The sequence below is a fragment of the Mytilus galloprovincialis genome, chromosome 12 (genome assembly GCF_965363235.1).
Source record: "Mytilus galloprovincialis chromosome 12, xbMytGall1.hap1.1, whole genome shotgun sequence".
NCBI classification, from domain to species: domain Eukaryota; kingdom Metazoa; phylum Mollusca; class Bivalvia; order Mytilida; family Mytilidae; genus Mytilus; species Mytilus galloprovincialis.
The window spans coordinates 48576805-48593232 of NC_134849.1; the positions used below are offsets into that span (position 1 = coordinate 48576805).

General features: G+C 31.9%; 1 protein-coding gene and 2 long non-coding RNA genes across 4 annotated transcripts in view; 2 read left to right on the forward strand and 1 right to left on the reverse strand.

Annotated features, from left to right (window-relative positions):
- LOC143054060 (uncharacterized) overlaps positions 1–3742 on the forward strand; it is a 45893-nt gene extending 42151 nt beyond the window's left edge. For both annotated transcript variants that reach the window (XM_076226925.1, XM_076226924.1), the window contains exons 17-19: positions 551–682; positions 1382–1459; positions 3353–3742. In XM_076226925.1, the coding sequence (XP_076083040.1) occupies positions 551–682; positions 1382–1459; positions 3353–3496 (354 nt within the window). In that variant the 3' untranslated portion in view covers positions 3497–3742. The remainder of the gene's footprint in view (positions 1–550; positions 683–1381; positions 1460–3352) is intronic.
- Positions 3743–5765: 2023 nt separating this feature from the next.
- LOC143054063 (uncharacterized) lies at positions 5766–11048 on the reverse strand. The gene is made up of 3 exons (XR_012971554.1): positions 10913–11048; positions 9970–10046; positions 5766–8441 (listed from the first exon to the last, which is right to left on the reverse strand). It is a non-coding gene; the product is annotated as an uncharacterized LOC143054063 (long non-coding RNA).
- Positions 11049–12635: 1587 nt separating this feature from the next.
- Positions 12636–14571, forward strand: LOC143054050 (uncharacterized). Its single transcript, XR_012971551.1, has 3 exons — positions 12636–12741; positions 13497–13606; positions 14024–14571. It is a non-coding gene; the product is annotated as an uncharacterized LOC143054050 (long non-coding RNA).
- Positions 14572–16428: the final 1857 nt, after the last annotated feature.

Genomic DNA, 16428 nt, shown 5'->3' on the forward strand with positions numbered 1-16428 from the left:
ATCAAGTATTAATAACACTTCAAAAAATAAAATTAACATAGAGACCTAATTATGAAATTAATTGTCAGAGTTGCCCTCACTAACGTTCAGGATAAAATTCAAATATCACAGCCCGGGCCATGTGTAAATTTCCAACAAATCTATGGCTTCCATGAATTATTTCTTAAATAATTTATGTTATAGCAATACCATGAATTATTTCTTAAATAGCTTTTGTTTTAGCAAAATAGGTTTGAAATTTCATGAAGTAGCTGTAAAAATGAAAATGAAAATTGTTTATGAATATGCAATGACTTGTAGTATGAATTTCTCAGTTTGAAAAATGGATTCCTACTTTTTAAGTCCACTTAGAATCTCAGTTTTTATGTGATGACAATAAAAATCTATAGCCTTGTGTCAGGAATAAGATTATTTCCCTTGTCTATATATATTGACAGTTTATGTCAATCAGAGGAAATGATATTCTAATCCATAACCTATTCACATAGGATCAATAAACAGTTCACTTTGGTAATTTTTCATAATGAAATTGAATGTTGTTTGTTTTCAGGTTTTATACAAGACAAATCTAAAGAAAAAACATTGTGTTATAAATGAGGAGGAGGAAGACTCAGATAACCATTCTACAAAAACTTATGAAGACACTGTTAGCAAATATTATCTGGAATATAGTGAAAACATTGTAAGTAATACAGAACATGTGTACTTGTAACAGTGAACGTTCATAATAATAATAAAGTGTGCAAACAAAGTAAAATTACAAAAATACTGAACTCTGGGGAAAATTCAAAACGGAAAGTCCCTAATCATAGGGCAAAACCAAAAGCTCAAACACACCAAACGAATGGATAATAACTGTTTAGGGAAAAGATTGAAATCAAAGGGCCTTATCTGTGATATCATAAGCTTCAATGTATTCCAAGATTCAGGGGTATCTATTGGACAAATCAAATGATATTTTCTGATGGCTTTGATTTGAAGCATAAAAGAATGGAATGTGATTTGTAAGACTCCAAGTATATCTTTCTTGTTTTTTTGTGAGGCTTCCTTTAGTTTGTTTGAAATATTCTGTATCTGCTCAGATGCAACAGAAACAAAATCAAAATATAACTATTGTATTTTATGTATGCATTAATTGCCTTAGAAGAAGCATTTGAAAAACAAGACATTTTATAATGTATTTGAGTTGGCATTGATATGAGAAGTACATAATGGCTTCCAAGTCATTAGTTAAAAGTCTTATTAAAAAATTACTAGTAACATAAAAAAGAATAATATACAAGTTTTATGAAGTTAAGATCAATTATATGGTTGTTATACTCATGGGAAAAAACTAGATATGTATTAGTTGTGGTTGACTTTAAATGTAAAACTATTTCAGTCACTTGATAAGAAAATGATGGCTGACAATACTGGATGTTTGAATTTAACCCAGTTTCCACTTGCTGCAGTACACAGAGTAAGTCTTAACCTTATTTCATAGTGTTGGTAATGCTTTATTGTCGAGCCTGCAACTTTTGTTGCAGAAAGCTCGACAGGGATAGTGATCCGACGGCGGCGGCAGCGGCGGCGGCGGCGGTGTTAGCTCACTTCTTAAAAGCTATATATTTTAGAAGGTGGAAGACCTGGATGCTTCATATTTTGTATATAGATGCCTCATGTTACGAAGTTTCCGTCAGTCACATGTCCATTGTCCTTGACCTCATTTTCATGGTTCAGTGACCACTTGAAAAAAAAGTTCAGATTTTTTGCAATGTTAAATTTTCTCTTACTGTAAGTAATAGGATAACTATATTTAGTATGTGCCTACCTTGCAAGGTCCTTATGCCCGTCAGACAGTTTTCACTTGACCTCAACTTCATTTCATGGATCAGTGAACAAGGTTAAGTTTTGGTGGTCAAGTCCATATCTCAGATACTATAAGCAATAGGTCTAGTATATTCGGTGTATGGAAGGACTGTAAGGTGTACATGTTCAACTGGCAGATGTCACCTGACCTTGACCTCATTTTCATGGTTCAGTGGTTAAAGTTAAGTTTTTGTGTTTTGGTCTGTTTTTCTCATACTTTATGCAATAGGTCTACTATATTTGTTGTATGGAATGATTGTAAGGTGTACATGTCTAGCGGACAGATGTCATCTGACCTTGACCTCATTTTCATGGTTCAGTGGTTATAGTTAAGTTTTTGTGTTTTGGTCTGTTTTTCTCATACTTTATGCAATAGGTTTACTATATTTGTTGTATGGAATGATTGTAAGGTGTACATGTCTAGCGGGCAGATGTCATCTGACCTTGACCTCATTTTCATGGTTCAGTGGTCAAAGTTAAGTTTTTGAGTTTTGGTATTTTTATCTAATGCATGTACTATATGTCATAGGTCAACTATATTTTGTGTATGGAAATATTTTATGATCTATATGTCAGTCGTGCAGGTTTTATTTGACCTTGACCTGGTTTTCAAGGTTCATTGCTCAGTGTTAAGTTTTTGTGTTTTGGTCTATTTTCTTAAACTATAAGCAATAGGTCAACTATATTTGTTGTATGGAAGCATTGTTAGCTGTACATGTCTGCCTGGCATATGGTTCAACTGACCTTGACCTCATTTTCATGGTTCATGTTAAGTCTATGTGACAGTCGTAATAAAGCTTTAGATTTAGGAGTATCAACATAATATCAATGATTAGTAAAGAAGGCGAGACATTTCTGTGTGTGCACTCTTGTTGTAACTTATAGATGGCATTGATGAAAGAAGAGAATATGAAGCATGTGCTTGTTTAATTCATTAATGTTAAGGTTTGTGATGTCCCAAAAAAGAAAACATTGAAACATGATTTGTTAAAAGTTAATGAATTTGATTTCTGGATTTCCAGCAACCATGTTTAACTTCACATGGTCATTTTTCACTAAAATAATTAAAAAAATGTGTAGATTTGTTTGCATGAAATTCGTGCCTTATTAATTCCACCTGTCAGTGGATAGTCCATCAAGTCTCACGTGTTCAATTCTTGCCAGATTTTAATGAAACTTGTATGGTAGGTTTATATCAGCAATGTCTTTGACATTTCAAAAATAAGGGCTGATAAAATATTTTTAAAGAGTAATTTCACTTAGAAATATTAATTATAATGGAAATTAAATTGAATTTGCTCTGGAAAAAAAGTTATTGTCCTTGAACCTTGGATAGATCAAATATGTGCAGCACTTGGGGCATTGGAACTCTGTTCTTTTTATTTCATTTCTTTTGACGTTCAAACTTCAACTGTGTTATAACTAATGATTACAATATGCATGTATTATATTTATAAAACCTAAAAGACAAGGTTAAAAATGGTAAATTTATTACTTTTTTCAGGTTGAGGTGAACCCAAATATGGAATCTTGTATGTTTATTGCTAGTGGTGGTCACTCAGGAATAATTCAGATACACAATGTCAATAAGAGTTTGGCTTTCCATGCCGCAAGAGACCTTCGGCAGGAATTACGTGTTAAGTCTTGAATCAACAACTTATTTATCATTTATAGTGTATTTATTTTATTGCTTGAAGTCCCCAGCAAAATTAATGTGCAATTGTTAATTCAATCAGTGACCTATTTGTACAAGTTGTTTGCAATCTGTTGATTATATTGTATCACATTAAGGAACAAACAGAATGATTATCTTAGAAATGGCAGCAATTTTCTTACTATTGTAATTTTTCATTTTAATTGGAATAATATTTTAAATATATTGAATATCAAAGCATGATTTGTTGTATAATTTACATTATGACATTACCTTAGGACCCTTGCCTGGAAGACATTTTAACTTTCATTCTATAAGTGGGGCTTTATTATATTCACTTTGTCCATCTGTCCTTTCATACTTTTCTAAGGTCCTTTTGAACAGAATGACTTCATACTTGACGAGAAGCTTGACAATGATCAGTTTCCAAGTCTGTCAGACGGCTTCTTCCTGTTTGCCTCTACTTTGAAAATTTAAACACGCTGAATAAACTTGAAGTTTTGAACCTTTCTGAATTGTCAGTCATTTATTTCCTGTTTTTCAATACTTGAATTACCAGTTGGTGTATACAACTTCTTGCTTACTTGATATTATTACTTTTCCTTGAATAAAAACGTGGTTATATGCAATGTTGAAGTAGAATTAGTAGATATAAAATTTATTATTACTTAAAAGTACATAAATTTTCCAGCATTATGATAGAATTTGATAAATTGAAAGGACCTAAAAAAATCCTAAATTTATAATTATTAAAAAGTAAAATCACAAAAATACTGAACTCCGAGGAAAATTCAAAACGTAAAGTTCCTGATCAAATGGCAAAATCTAGTATAGCCAGAACTTCTTATCTAAATTGCAATACTTTTTTCCATTGTCATATCAACTTTTACCTTCTTTTTACATTCACAATTTTGATTAGATGTTTTGATACTTTCTGTATCCCAAAATCATGACTTGTCAACACTACTATATACCAAAGTAGAATTGATAATGGAAATGGGAATATGTCAAACAGACAACAACCTGACCAAAGAGCTGATAAATAAACTCATCATGGATACCACGATCAAATTTTGTATTTACGCCAGACAGTCATTTCGTCTACAAAAGACTCATCAGTGACTCTCGAATCCAAAACAGTTAAAAAGGCCAAATAAAGTATGAATTTGAACAGCATTTAGGACCAAAATTCCTAACAATTTGACAAAATACAGCTAAGGTAATCTATTCCTGAGGTATTTCAAAATTTCAAAAGTTTTGTTAACAGTTGTTATTTAAATATGACCATATCAATGATAATTGCTGACTTCTGGGCTGGTGATACCCTCAGGGAATTAAAACTCCACCAGCAGTGGCATCAACCCAGTGGTTGTAAATAAACTCATCATAGATACCAGGATCAAATTTTATTTTGTAAGTACGTACAAATATGTGGTTTAGTTGTCTGGAATGTATCAGAATAGCTCATAGACACTATTATTAAACTTAGTTTGTGGTTTGATTGTGAGGAATGTAATTCTCTTTGTAATTTTTCATAATCCCTCATCTCAATTTTCAGGTTAAAATTTCTGGATTAGGCTTTTTCCCCAGAATCTTTACATGATACGTCAACAAAGCTAAATAAGTATGCAGTTTCGTTGAGGGGAATGTATAAGGCAAACTAGAATGCATATTGTTCTTTAAAACTTTCTTTCATTTCTTGATGGACTAACTGAAAAAAGATAAAGAAGCTTTCTGTTCAGATGTTTATGGAATTGTTCTGGGTAAATCACCATCATGATGTCACTTCAATCACAATACAATCAAATTCTGTCTTCAAGAAAAAGCTGAATGTCATTTTCATAAAGGTCTAAATTTACCAAGTTAAACAAGTAACTGTATCATCAATTATTTTATTTCCCGCCTATTTACATGGGCCAACAAGCACCACATCATACCTTCAACTTAATTTAATATCACTGACTTATTTACAGTTTAAATCACTACCAAAATGATTCATTTCTTTTAACTGTACTGAAATTCTGTACAAATTACTAAATTGTTTTCCGGGTACTATAAATAATAGGACCATTATATTTGATGTATGGAATGATTGTAATGTTAACATGTCTGTCTGGCAAGGTTTGTATATCCTTTAAATCTTAAGTTAAGTAGACAAGATATTTTATTGTGTGCACTCTTGTTATAAAAAATGCTTTGAAGAGATAAATAACTGCATCTGTGGCATCAGAGCAGTTTATCAATAAAAACATGAAAAACTAAAATCAATGCAACTTTAATGAAAATTATGTAATATGTTATGATTGAAACATATTTATTTTAACTCGACACTAAAATCGGTAAAATAATGCACCAAATTATGCCAGATTTAGTACTATAGGTATTCATATTACAATTACATTAATTCAATGTTTCTAATCAAAAATGAAATTATTTAAGTATTAGAAACATAAGATTCATTTTGATCCTAAATTATTAATTATTAAGTATACACAAGAAGCACGAAAGCTACAAGGTGCTTATAACCGATAACCAAATTAAGATAAGCAGCAGTGCTGACATCTTAGATTAAATGTAGTACTAACTACATAAATACAAAAAACATCAATGTTACACTTACCATGAAGCAAAAACATATCTGTAAAATTTGTTGACCTTACCTCAGCTGCTCAAAAGTTGCTATGTTTATCCACTAACTAATAAGCTGATTTATAGAAGTATTAAAAACACTTACTTTTGAACAGAGGACTTAAGGTGCCAAATCATGTATCACCGGGATAAATTCATCCTCAAATGTGTTTTAAATGCTTTCGCATCCACATTCGCCCTGAGCAAAACAATTTCAAGCAACCACTGTTGCAATACAAACATACACAAGCAACACTTCAATGGTAGCAATAAGCTTAATACAGAGGTGTCTAGTCATGTATGATATATGGTTTTTTGATGAAGTGACTTGGTCAATATAAATGGACGTTCTTGAATAATTAATAACATATTTGGTGGTATTTTCTTAATTATAAAATGCCTTAAAGACTAATTTAAAGACATGTACATATCCCCTTTTCCATTTTAGTACTGCCTTCAATTTTATTTCAAATTTTGACATTTTAAAATGTTTCCAAGAATATTCAACAACTAATACTACTCACTAGATTTAAAATAATAACTTTTAGGTTTTACCTATGAAATCCATAATATTAGTCAGTAGTATGTTTTTTTAAATAGACACCCAAAAAGATAAACAGTGTTATCTTAATTCATGATATATATGAGCATGATGAAAATAAAGAATAAACACAAAAACAAATATTAATTGTGATGAACTTCACCGGGATAAATCCATCCTCAAATGTGTTTTAAATGCTTTCGCATCCACATTCGCCCTGAGCAAAACAATTTCAAGCAACCAATGTTGCAACACAAACATACACAAGCAACACTTCAACATTAGCAATAAGCTAAATACAGAATGATACTACAAAAAGGTATCACTTCACCGGGAGACATATCAATGTTATTATGCTGTATAAATGTTACATATCACAATACTCTTCTGTCAACCTCTTAGTACTTTAATATGCTGGTTTAAAGTGCAACTATACCACTTTCATGCATACTGGTTCACGTTAGAAGTGAGCCTTAACAGTTCAATAACAACTTCACTACCTTGCATTTCACATAAATGATCATTAGTTCAAGACAAACAAACACATTCAATCTAACAGACAATGTCTTAATACTCTCACTCTCAAACTTCAATCATACAATTGCATAAATACTCACATACTCTCAACATCATTAAAATAAACAGCTTATGACATCACCTTTCTTGCTCTCTCTCTCTCTCTCCCTCTCTCTTGATTACAATCTGAAACAACAGTAATAACTTTTAAAGCCTTTATATTGTGTTTTACTGGCTAATTATTGTTTAAATGTAAAAGAACGTTCAGGTTTGAACAGTTTACAACAGATTGGACCATGGAAGTAGAGATTTATGTAACAAGGAAGACTGATACTTCAAGTCCAAATAACACTGAATACCAGACTGGTGTGAAGAAGACAGATCAGGCTAACATTGATTAGACATTCTATGTATAAGCCTGACATAAACACCCATTAGACATAATTGAATACTACATTAGATTGAAACTGTTAAAACCTGACAGCAATTATAATATTATAGATACATAGTATCAGTAATAGTTCTAGGAATACATGACTATGCAGGCAGGATCAGCTACAGTGATGAAAACAAAATTGTATTACCTTCAGTGACAACAATGTAAAATGTTATTTTTTTGTCAAATTCTAATTTCTAACACCAGAGCTGACCCTGCCTTTATATATACGGTGTCTTTGTTGACAGAGGTACAATGATGAAGAATCAATTTTTTCCAACCAAGTGACTTAAGATTCTTAAAGAGGTTGTTTAGCTGAATTGTAGGAACTGACACACTTACATACAAATGTATGCATACCATCACATATAGAGTTACATCTTAAAATAAGTATATATGGCACATAGTAATCAAAGCAATCGATAATAAAAGTATGGCACATCTTGATTAAAATTCACGGTGGTAAAACACGTTTTCAACTTTGATTCAAAATCTATTATGCATTTTCTATGATAAGTTAAATTGTTATCTATCTTGGTAACGCTTTTCTTCGTCTCATTAACACAGTGTACACTTGATGATCCTTGATCTAGACGTGAGACTTAGTTCTTGTATCTGACTTCTAAGGATCATATTCTACGCCAGTAAGTTGTAGTTTTAGCCCTTGTGTATGTCTTCTAAGGACCATGTACTACGCCAGTTAGTTAACAGTTTTAGCTTTTGGATCTGGCTTCTATAGACCATGTTCTACACCAGTTGGATACAGTTTTAACTATTGTATCTGGCTTCTCCATGTTCTACGCCAGTTCGAAACAGTTCTGTAATAAATTAAATAAGACAAATTAATTTTGTAAATTTTCCGACTTTTGTGTATAGAAACTACAACAGGGCCGGCCCAGTTCTGTGGGATAAGTAAGAACCACAGTTTGAACATTATTTATTAAATACAAAAGGTATATCATATATATAACTGAGATTGAAAAATTAGTTTCATCCAGAAGCAAGCAACTGCGTCATGAATGCGTTTTCTGTAACTTAGATAATATTGAGACAAGTCAATAATTCATGCACTGCTGTGTTTTTTAATTTGATAGATGCTTTTTGTGTTTTTTGTAAATGTTTGTTGTTCTTGAGATTATAACACAGTGATGACTACTGTAACCATATTTTGACTATTTTACCGATTATGTCTGTTTTGTTCACGCATCGTTGTAAAAATAACGAAATTTGATGAGACTGTCATAAAAGTGAGAGGTTTAGCGCTATAAAACCAGGTTCAACCCACCATTTTTCTACATTTGAAAAATGCCTGTACCTATTCAGGAATATGACAGTTCTTGTCCATTCATTTTTGATGCGTTTTGTTATTTGATTTTGCCATGTGATTATGGACTTTCCGAATTGATTTTCCTCTGAGTTCAGTATTTTTGTGATTTTACTTTTTGTTGTCCATTCGATTGATGTGTTTTATCCTTTGATTTTGCCCTTATGGACTTTCCGTTAGAATTTTCCTCGGAGTTCAGTATTTTTGTGATTTTACTTTTTGCAGAATGTCAACTGAATGTAATCACTTTATGAACTCGACAAAGAAAAGTATCTCTTTCTTTCCGCATTAAAGTCGTATATAGAGAGATAACTTTGGTTTTATTGACTAACAAGTATATATATATTGATTTCAACTAGATTTACATGTTAGTCTAGACGGTACACTGCAATATACAATATACTCAATACAGTTCCTTACAAAGATCTACAAATGTTCAGTTATTGATATAATATAGTAATGGACTTCTGATACTGTCTATATAATAGTTCCAGATATTATGATTGATTTTGATAGCAATACTATTATATTCGTTCATTATAGTTGAATTTCAGAGTTATTCGTTTTATTATTAACATGACTAATGGATAAGAATCATGATTAATTTTCTTATCGATCGCTTGTGTGGAGTCAATGACCGAAAGCACATAACTCTCGCTCTTAATGACGTAGATTCATTGATCAACTACGATCGTGGTGATTAGGTACACCTTTAAAGTATATATATGTCAAGTACTGTGGTTTTTGCGGACAATGACCTACTTTCTTAAAATATCTGTGTAATGACTAAATATATTATATTGCATTTAATTCGTTTACATGCCCTTGACAACCGAACAGGTCACTAACCGACTTTTATACGAATATTAATATCCGTGTACCTTCAATGTGAACGTTCGAAAGCAAAAATGAGGAGCGAGGGCTATATTAATACGCAAAAGCTTTAAACCGAGTAAAGCTAAAATTAATAAAGTTGTAGGTTCCAAACGGTGTTACTGTATCGTAACTGACTTGATACTCACTTTACTTGAAGTCCTTTCTGTCATTTTTACTTTAGGCGTCCTGCGACTCTGGTTCAGTTACAGTACCCATCCCTTTCCTGAAAAAAAACAAAAGAAATTAATTTTTACAAGTCGGAAACTTAATTTGTAAAATAATTTTCAGTATTAGTTTTGTGTGTGTGGGGTGGGGATACATATACTAGCCATGATGTGCTTAGATTTACAAACCAGATATGCATTTTATCAAGTTCGAAAGAAAAATAAGGGAAGCCCAATATATAGGATGTTTTACTAACTTACCTTTTTCATTTTGGCGTATACGAAATAAATTTCCTAAAGTCATAAGGGTATATCATGCAATAAAATTGTGAATGAAAATAGAGAATGTGTCAAAGACACAACAACCCAACCATATAGCAGAAAACAGGCGAAGCCCAGGTGTTTTTTTTTCTTTTTCGTCACGGTTAAATTCGATATTCCTTCCCCATAGTTTGTATTTCTTTCTCCACGGTTTTCTCTGGCACTTGGAACTGGGCGATCGTCGAATTTCGACCGAGTGATGTTGAAGTCACTGCATATGGAAAGGCTGTCGTGAAATTAGTTTGCGAAGACCATAATTCAATATTGAAAAATTTTGACACATTCTCATAAATAAGGGATTGTATTTCAATAGAACTTGGTCAATATGCCGTTTCGTACAAAACCAGTGTTCAATGACCCACTGTGTATTGACCCTACCCCACTCCGGACAAAAAACATAATTCTGTATATAATTCTTTTTTTTTCGATTTATCAGCTGTCCTCCAATTTAGTTCCCCCAATCTCTTTCAGTCGGTACTGGGAGTGGACTGATAAAAACGTTAATCTGTATACCTTTAATTTCATTTTTTTTAAAGAATTTTGAACATTTAACTTTTATGCAGCTTATCAAAAATATAAGTATACAAAAGTATAGTTTTCCTACCTTTTACATGCGGGTTTCCGTTAAATCTAGTCGCAGGTCACTCTGCCCTTCCATTCCTGATGACGGCCTACATAACATTGCGCAGATCTTGCACTTTACTGGGTTAATATATTCTCCCAGTCATTTAAGGTCAACAGTCGAGCGGTTTTATTGGATATAATCTAGGTTAACAGATTGATTAGTCTGGAGCTCAACGACCTTGTTCGTTGTTCAATATTTGACATAGATTTTATTTATAAACATTCTTTTTGTGTATTTGAGGGATATTCAGTTTCAGTCACGTGGAATTTATTTATCTTCCTTCCTTTCTTTCGTATCAAATTTTAAATCGTAATTTTCGATTTATAATTTACACTATTAATGAAAGATAGAAGTCATCATTTTTTTTTTTATTGAATATCGTTCTAAGTTAATGGGTGTTTTTTTTTATTACCATATTGTTTCTTTCAAAACACGAGTCAATGATTTAAAGCTGATCATTTTAAAAAATGAATCATTGAAGCATCAGTATACTGACAGATTTCGGTAAACAAATAATTAGTTAGAAAGAAATACATAAAGAAAGGGAATAAATATATATATCAAACTCAGACATCAAATGTAGCAAGTCTAACGGTCGAGGGGCTGGTGTCCATTTTCTGATAACCACTCAAGGATAGAAAGAAAGAGTTTAGTTAGTTTAGTTTAAACATATTTTATTGTCTATAAAATCATGGATTTGTATAGTTAGAAATCAAATGTACAACTCTACAAATCCTTGTCTAAATATACAATAGGATATAACAACTTAAGATAATCCTCTCCATATAAATACAATATACAAAATTTCAAGATGACAGCAATTATATAATTCAGTACAATAGGAAAAATATATACAATACATATATTATGTTTAAACTGTAACAGTTGGATACGAGTACACTTTAAGATACAGCAATATTAATCAAAGAATCTGTGTATGGCGTACAAATAAAGGCAACAGTGGTATACCGCTGTTCGAAATTCATAAAGGATGAATCGATTGGGGGAAAAACACAAATTCGGGTTACAAACAAAAAACTGAGGGAAACGCATCAAATATAAGAGGAAAACTACGACACCACAGAAACACAACATTAAAATGTAACACACACAGAAACGAACTACGTATAACATAACAATTGCCATTTTCCTGACTTCACTGCAAATATTGCGGACGCCTGACGCGTCTGGACGCGTTCCAATCTCAAACACAATATGTTCAGTTATTAACATTAGTGTTCCACATTGAACGCCAGCGTTAAAAAATATAACACATTGTGTTCAGTCTTTTAACGCACATGTTCAAGACAAGTGTTCTAAATTGAACACTAAAAATGTTCTAATATTGTAATGGGGAGTGAAAAAATATTTCATCGCTTCAGAGTCAAACAGACGATGAATAAGGGTGATTCGTATTACAATTTGACGATAAATGTATTTTAGCTTTATCAACACAAACAAATTATAGTTCGTTAAAAAAAATTGAAACATGTTACAAGAGCATATTTAAAAGCGTGCAAATGATTGATTTTTAATATAAATCTTTTTCCTTAACGACTTTAGTTCTTTACTTATACTTTTTAAACAATTTAAATGCGCAAATGCTCATGAAAACGTTGCTATTGTAAAAGCGTTCTTGAGCCGAACATGATGCGTTCAGATTTACATTTTTTCCCCGTACGCCATGTGTTCAATCATGTCCGCGTATATAACAGCGCGTGACGTATTTATGTACCGGAAGTTTGGTTTTTGATCGTGATTGAAGAAGCTTCACTGAAGAAAATTAACAACAAAACTTTATTTAACGGGTATGTTTATCGATATCAATAACACATTATAAAACCGTTTCCCTCGGTTTTAGTTTGTTATCCCGATTTTGTTTTTTGTCCATGGATTTATGAGTTTTGAACAGCGGTATACTACTGTTGCCTTTATTTATACGAACATAATTTTTTTTAGTATTAAATCAACAAATTTCTTCTTTGACAGGACACACTGAAGTATAAATGGAAGAAAAATTTATTTGAACACATAACTGTGCTATTATGCCGCCATAATTCGATTAAAAAGTAGGATGTTCTTTGAGAGAATACATTTAAATGATCATGTTATTAACAAAAAATTAACAAATGTAAATGTATACGTAAATGTTAAATGATAACGTTAGTATTGTAACTGTGTTCTGGTCTCGAACATGATGCGTTCCAGCTAATCGTTTTCTCTGAACGCCATGTGTTCCAAACATGACGCAACCATTGTGTATAGAAAGCAACAAGATTTTGAACGATTATCTTCTCTTTTGAGGATGTAAATTTGTTAATAAAATAAAACCAATGCAATTATAAGGATTTGTCCAAAAATACAAAAAAATGTCATGGCATTGCACTGTCAAGATAGAATTTTGTAAAAAGGCATACTGGAACACAAATTAAATTTCTCATTTATATGTTATTAATAGCTTTCTCATTCTTAAATACTTAATTCTTAGTAATTCATTTTAGCAAATGTCCACCGTTGTGCACTTGTTCATGTATTGTAATGCATTCCTATGTTACTTTTATAGGGTACAAACACAGTATTTAGGGGTAATTGTTCGTGCATACCTCGAGAATGAAGAGAAAATTTCGCAGTTCAAGAGATGACTACTTATCCTGCACCATAAAAGTACTATATGTAAGTTTAAGAATTTTTAATAGGAGTGCCCATTGACTTCTGACAAGTTTTGTTATTGCAGATTTATCAATAAAATGTGCACCATTCACTTGTTTACATTAATCATAAAACTATTTGAGCTAAATTCGATATAATTAAATCAATTTAAAGTGGAATTATCCGTATACAGATCATAAGTAAAATTACTACATATCTTCATATGTCTTTGCTGGACACTTTCTATCATCTTTTTTAAAAAGCTATAGAACACTTACTTGAAAATACATGTTTACCACTTTTTAATACATGCATCTTATCTAATAGTGCTGACAAGTATAATGGAATTACAAAAACAAATAAAAGTTTATAATTCTTAAGCAATATCGACATGATGATTAATAATTTGTTTACTCATACACTTTATATTTTACATTCTAGAACTTACGGTTGATGGATAATAAAGTTAAAGAGTAGTTATAACCCAAGGAGACGAATCCTCTAAAAAATGGAAGCTCAAAATCAGTTTTAGACGACTCAAATCATGTTTAAAAGTACCCAAGGTAGCAGTGTTACATGAACGTTGATTCGACCACTAGCAGCATATACACAGGGTATTTTATGTTTGATATTGACTATCTGAGTGCTATGCAGGCTGAGGATTATTGAAATTATTGGTGATAAACGGGCCATTGACATCAGTATTTTGAAAAGAAATTCAGGACAGTGCTTGACTTAAGAAGTTGCAAACGATGAGTTAAACTGTGTTCATAACATAAGCCACTAGACATTGTGTCACATAACAATTTTAAATATGATGAACATTTTGTTTATGATTTAATATTTGGACACATTTTGCAAATTACAGATGTTATATTATTTAACTTGTCGAACTTGTCATTTTAAAGTTGCTTCAATATTTCACATTGTATTGTACTTTTTTTTAATTCTACCTCTTTTAATCAATTAAAGACGTTTTTAATTAATTAAATTATTTGTTTTACAAGACCACACTAATGTTTCAGAGAATAGAACACTTTTTTTCTGGAACATGTAAAATTGTGTTCCAGTAATATACTCTATGTGTTCTGGATATTAACACATATTTCTGGAACGCAGTCCGAGTGTTCCAGAAGTGTTACAAGGCTTGGAACGCGTAACGGCATACAAATTTGCTCACAAGGACATGTTCCAGATTCAAACACTGGGCGTTCAAGGAGTACACACTATATGTTCAAGAATAACACACATAGCGTTCTTAAGATGCACACATGATGTTAAAAACTGGAACACCAAAGTTAATATTTAGAACACTGTTATGCGTTCCAGATTCAAACACTAGGCGTTCAATGAGTACACACTATCCGTTCAAGAATAACACATAGCGTTCGAAAGATGCACACATAATGTTAAAAACTGGAACACCAAGGTTAATATTTAGAACACTGTTACGCGTTCCAGAAGTGTTACAAAAGAGCGTTCAAAAAGTGTTCAGATTCTTAACACTTTTATTTACAGTGTTGGTACAGGACATTTTAAGAATAAAAATGGTGGGTTGAACCTGGTTTTGTGGCATGCCAAAATAAAAGAGGGAACTGATATTTGTTTTCTAATCATAGAAATTGGATTTTAAAGAACGAAGGAAAGTTTGCAATGTAATTTCCCTACACATTGAAGGAAATAAATTGAGAAGTTTTTATTTTTCGTAATTCTTATAAAAACAACACACGATTTATAGTACATATTTGATTAACTAAATATAAATTTAAGACTCATGAAAGGCCAAATCAGTACTGTACAATGATAAGTATGCATGTATTATAAACATTAATATTATAAACAAATAAAATAAACAACAGTCAAGTTAATAATATAAACATATAAAACACAATGTTCATTTTTTTTTCTAATAGATGTTAATATATAAAAATAAGATTTCAAGGATAACATCATCATAGATACCAGGATTGAAATTTTATATTTTCTCCAGAAGCGCGTTTCGTCTACAAGAAGCTTCCTCTCCACCAGAGACCAAATGACCGTAGAAGTTAATTACCAAAATTCACCATACGGCCTCCAACAATTAACAAAACCCGCATACATCATAGTAGCTATAAAAGACCCCGAAATGACAAATGTAAAACAATTCAGACGAAAAAACTAACGGCATTATTTATGCACAAAACAACAAACGAAAAACAAATATGACAGAATGAGATAACATCAAAGGACAACCACTGAATACTAGGCTTCAGACCTATATAGAATGTGGTGGGTTAACTGGTTCTTATGTTGTACTGTTACTCCACTGTCCCAGGTTAGGGGAGGGTTGGGATCCGGCTAACATGTTTAACCCAGCTACATTCTGTATGTATGTGCCTGTCCTAAGTCAGGAGCCTGTAATCAGTGGTTGTCGTTCGTTGATGTGTTAGTCGTTTGTTTTTCGTTCTTTTTTTTTTCCAATTCATTAGGCCGTTAGTTTTCTCGTTTGAATTGTTTTACATTTGTCATTTCGGTGCCTTTCATAGCTGACTGCGGTATTGGATTTGCTCATTGTTGATGGCCATACGGTGACCTATAGTTGTTAATTTCTGTGTCATTTTGTTTGTGGTGGAGAGTTGTCTCATTGGCAATCATACCACATCTTCTTTTTTTTATATAAACATGTTTTCTGGTGGAGAGTTGTCTCATTGGCAATCATACCACATCTTCTTTTTTTATATAAACATGTTTTCTGGCGCCAAATCCTCCCCCAACCTTGTTTAGTACAACATAAAAACAAACTATGGAAAAAAAATCTGTCAAAAAGGGATGAACTCATCAAATCGATAACAAGTTACAAAGAC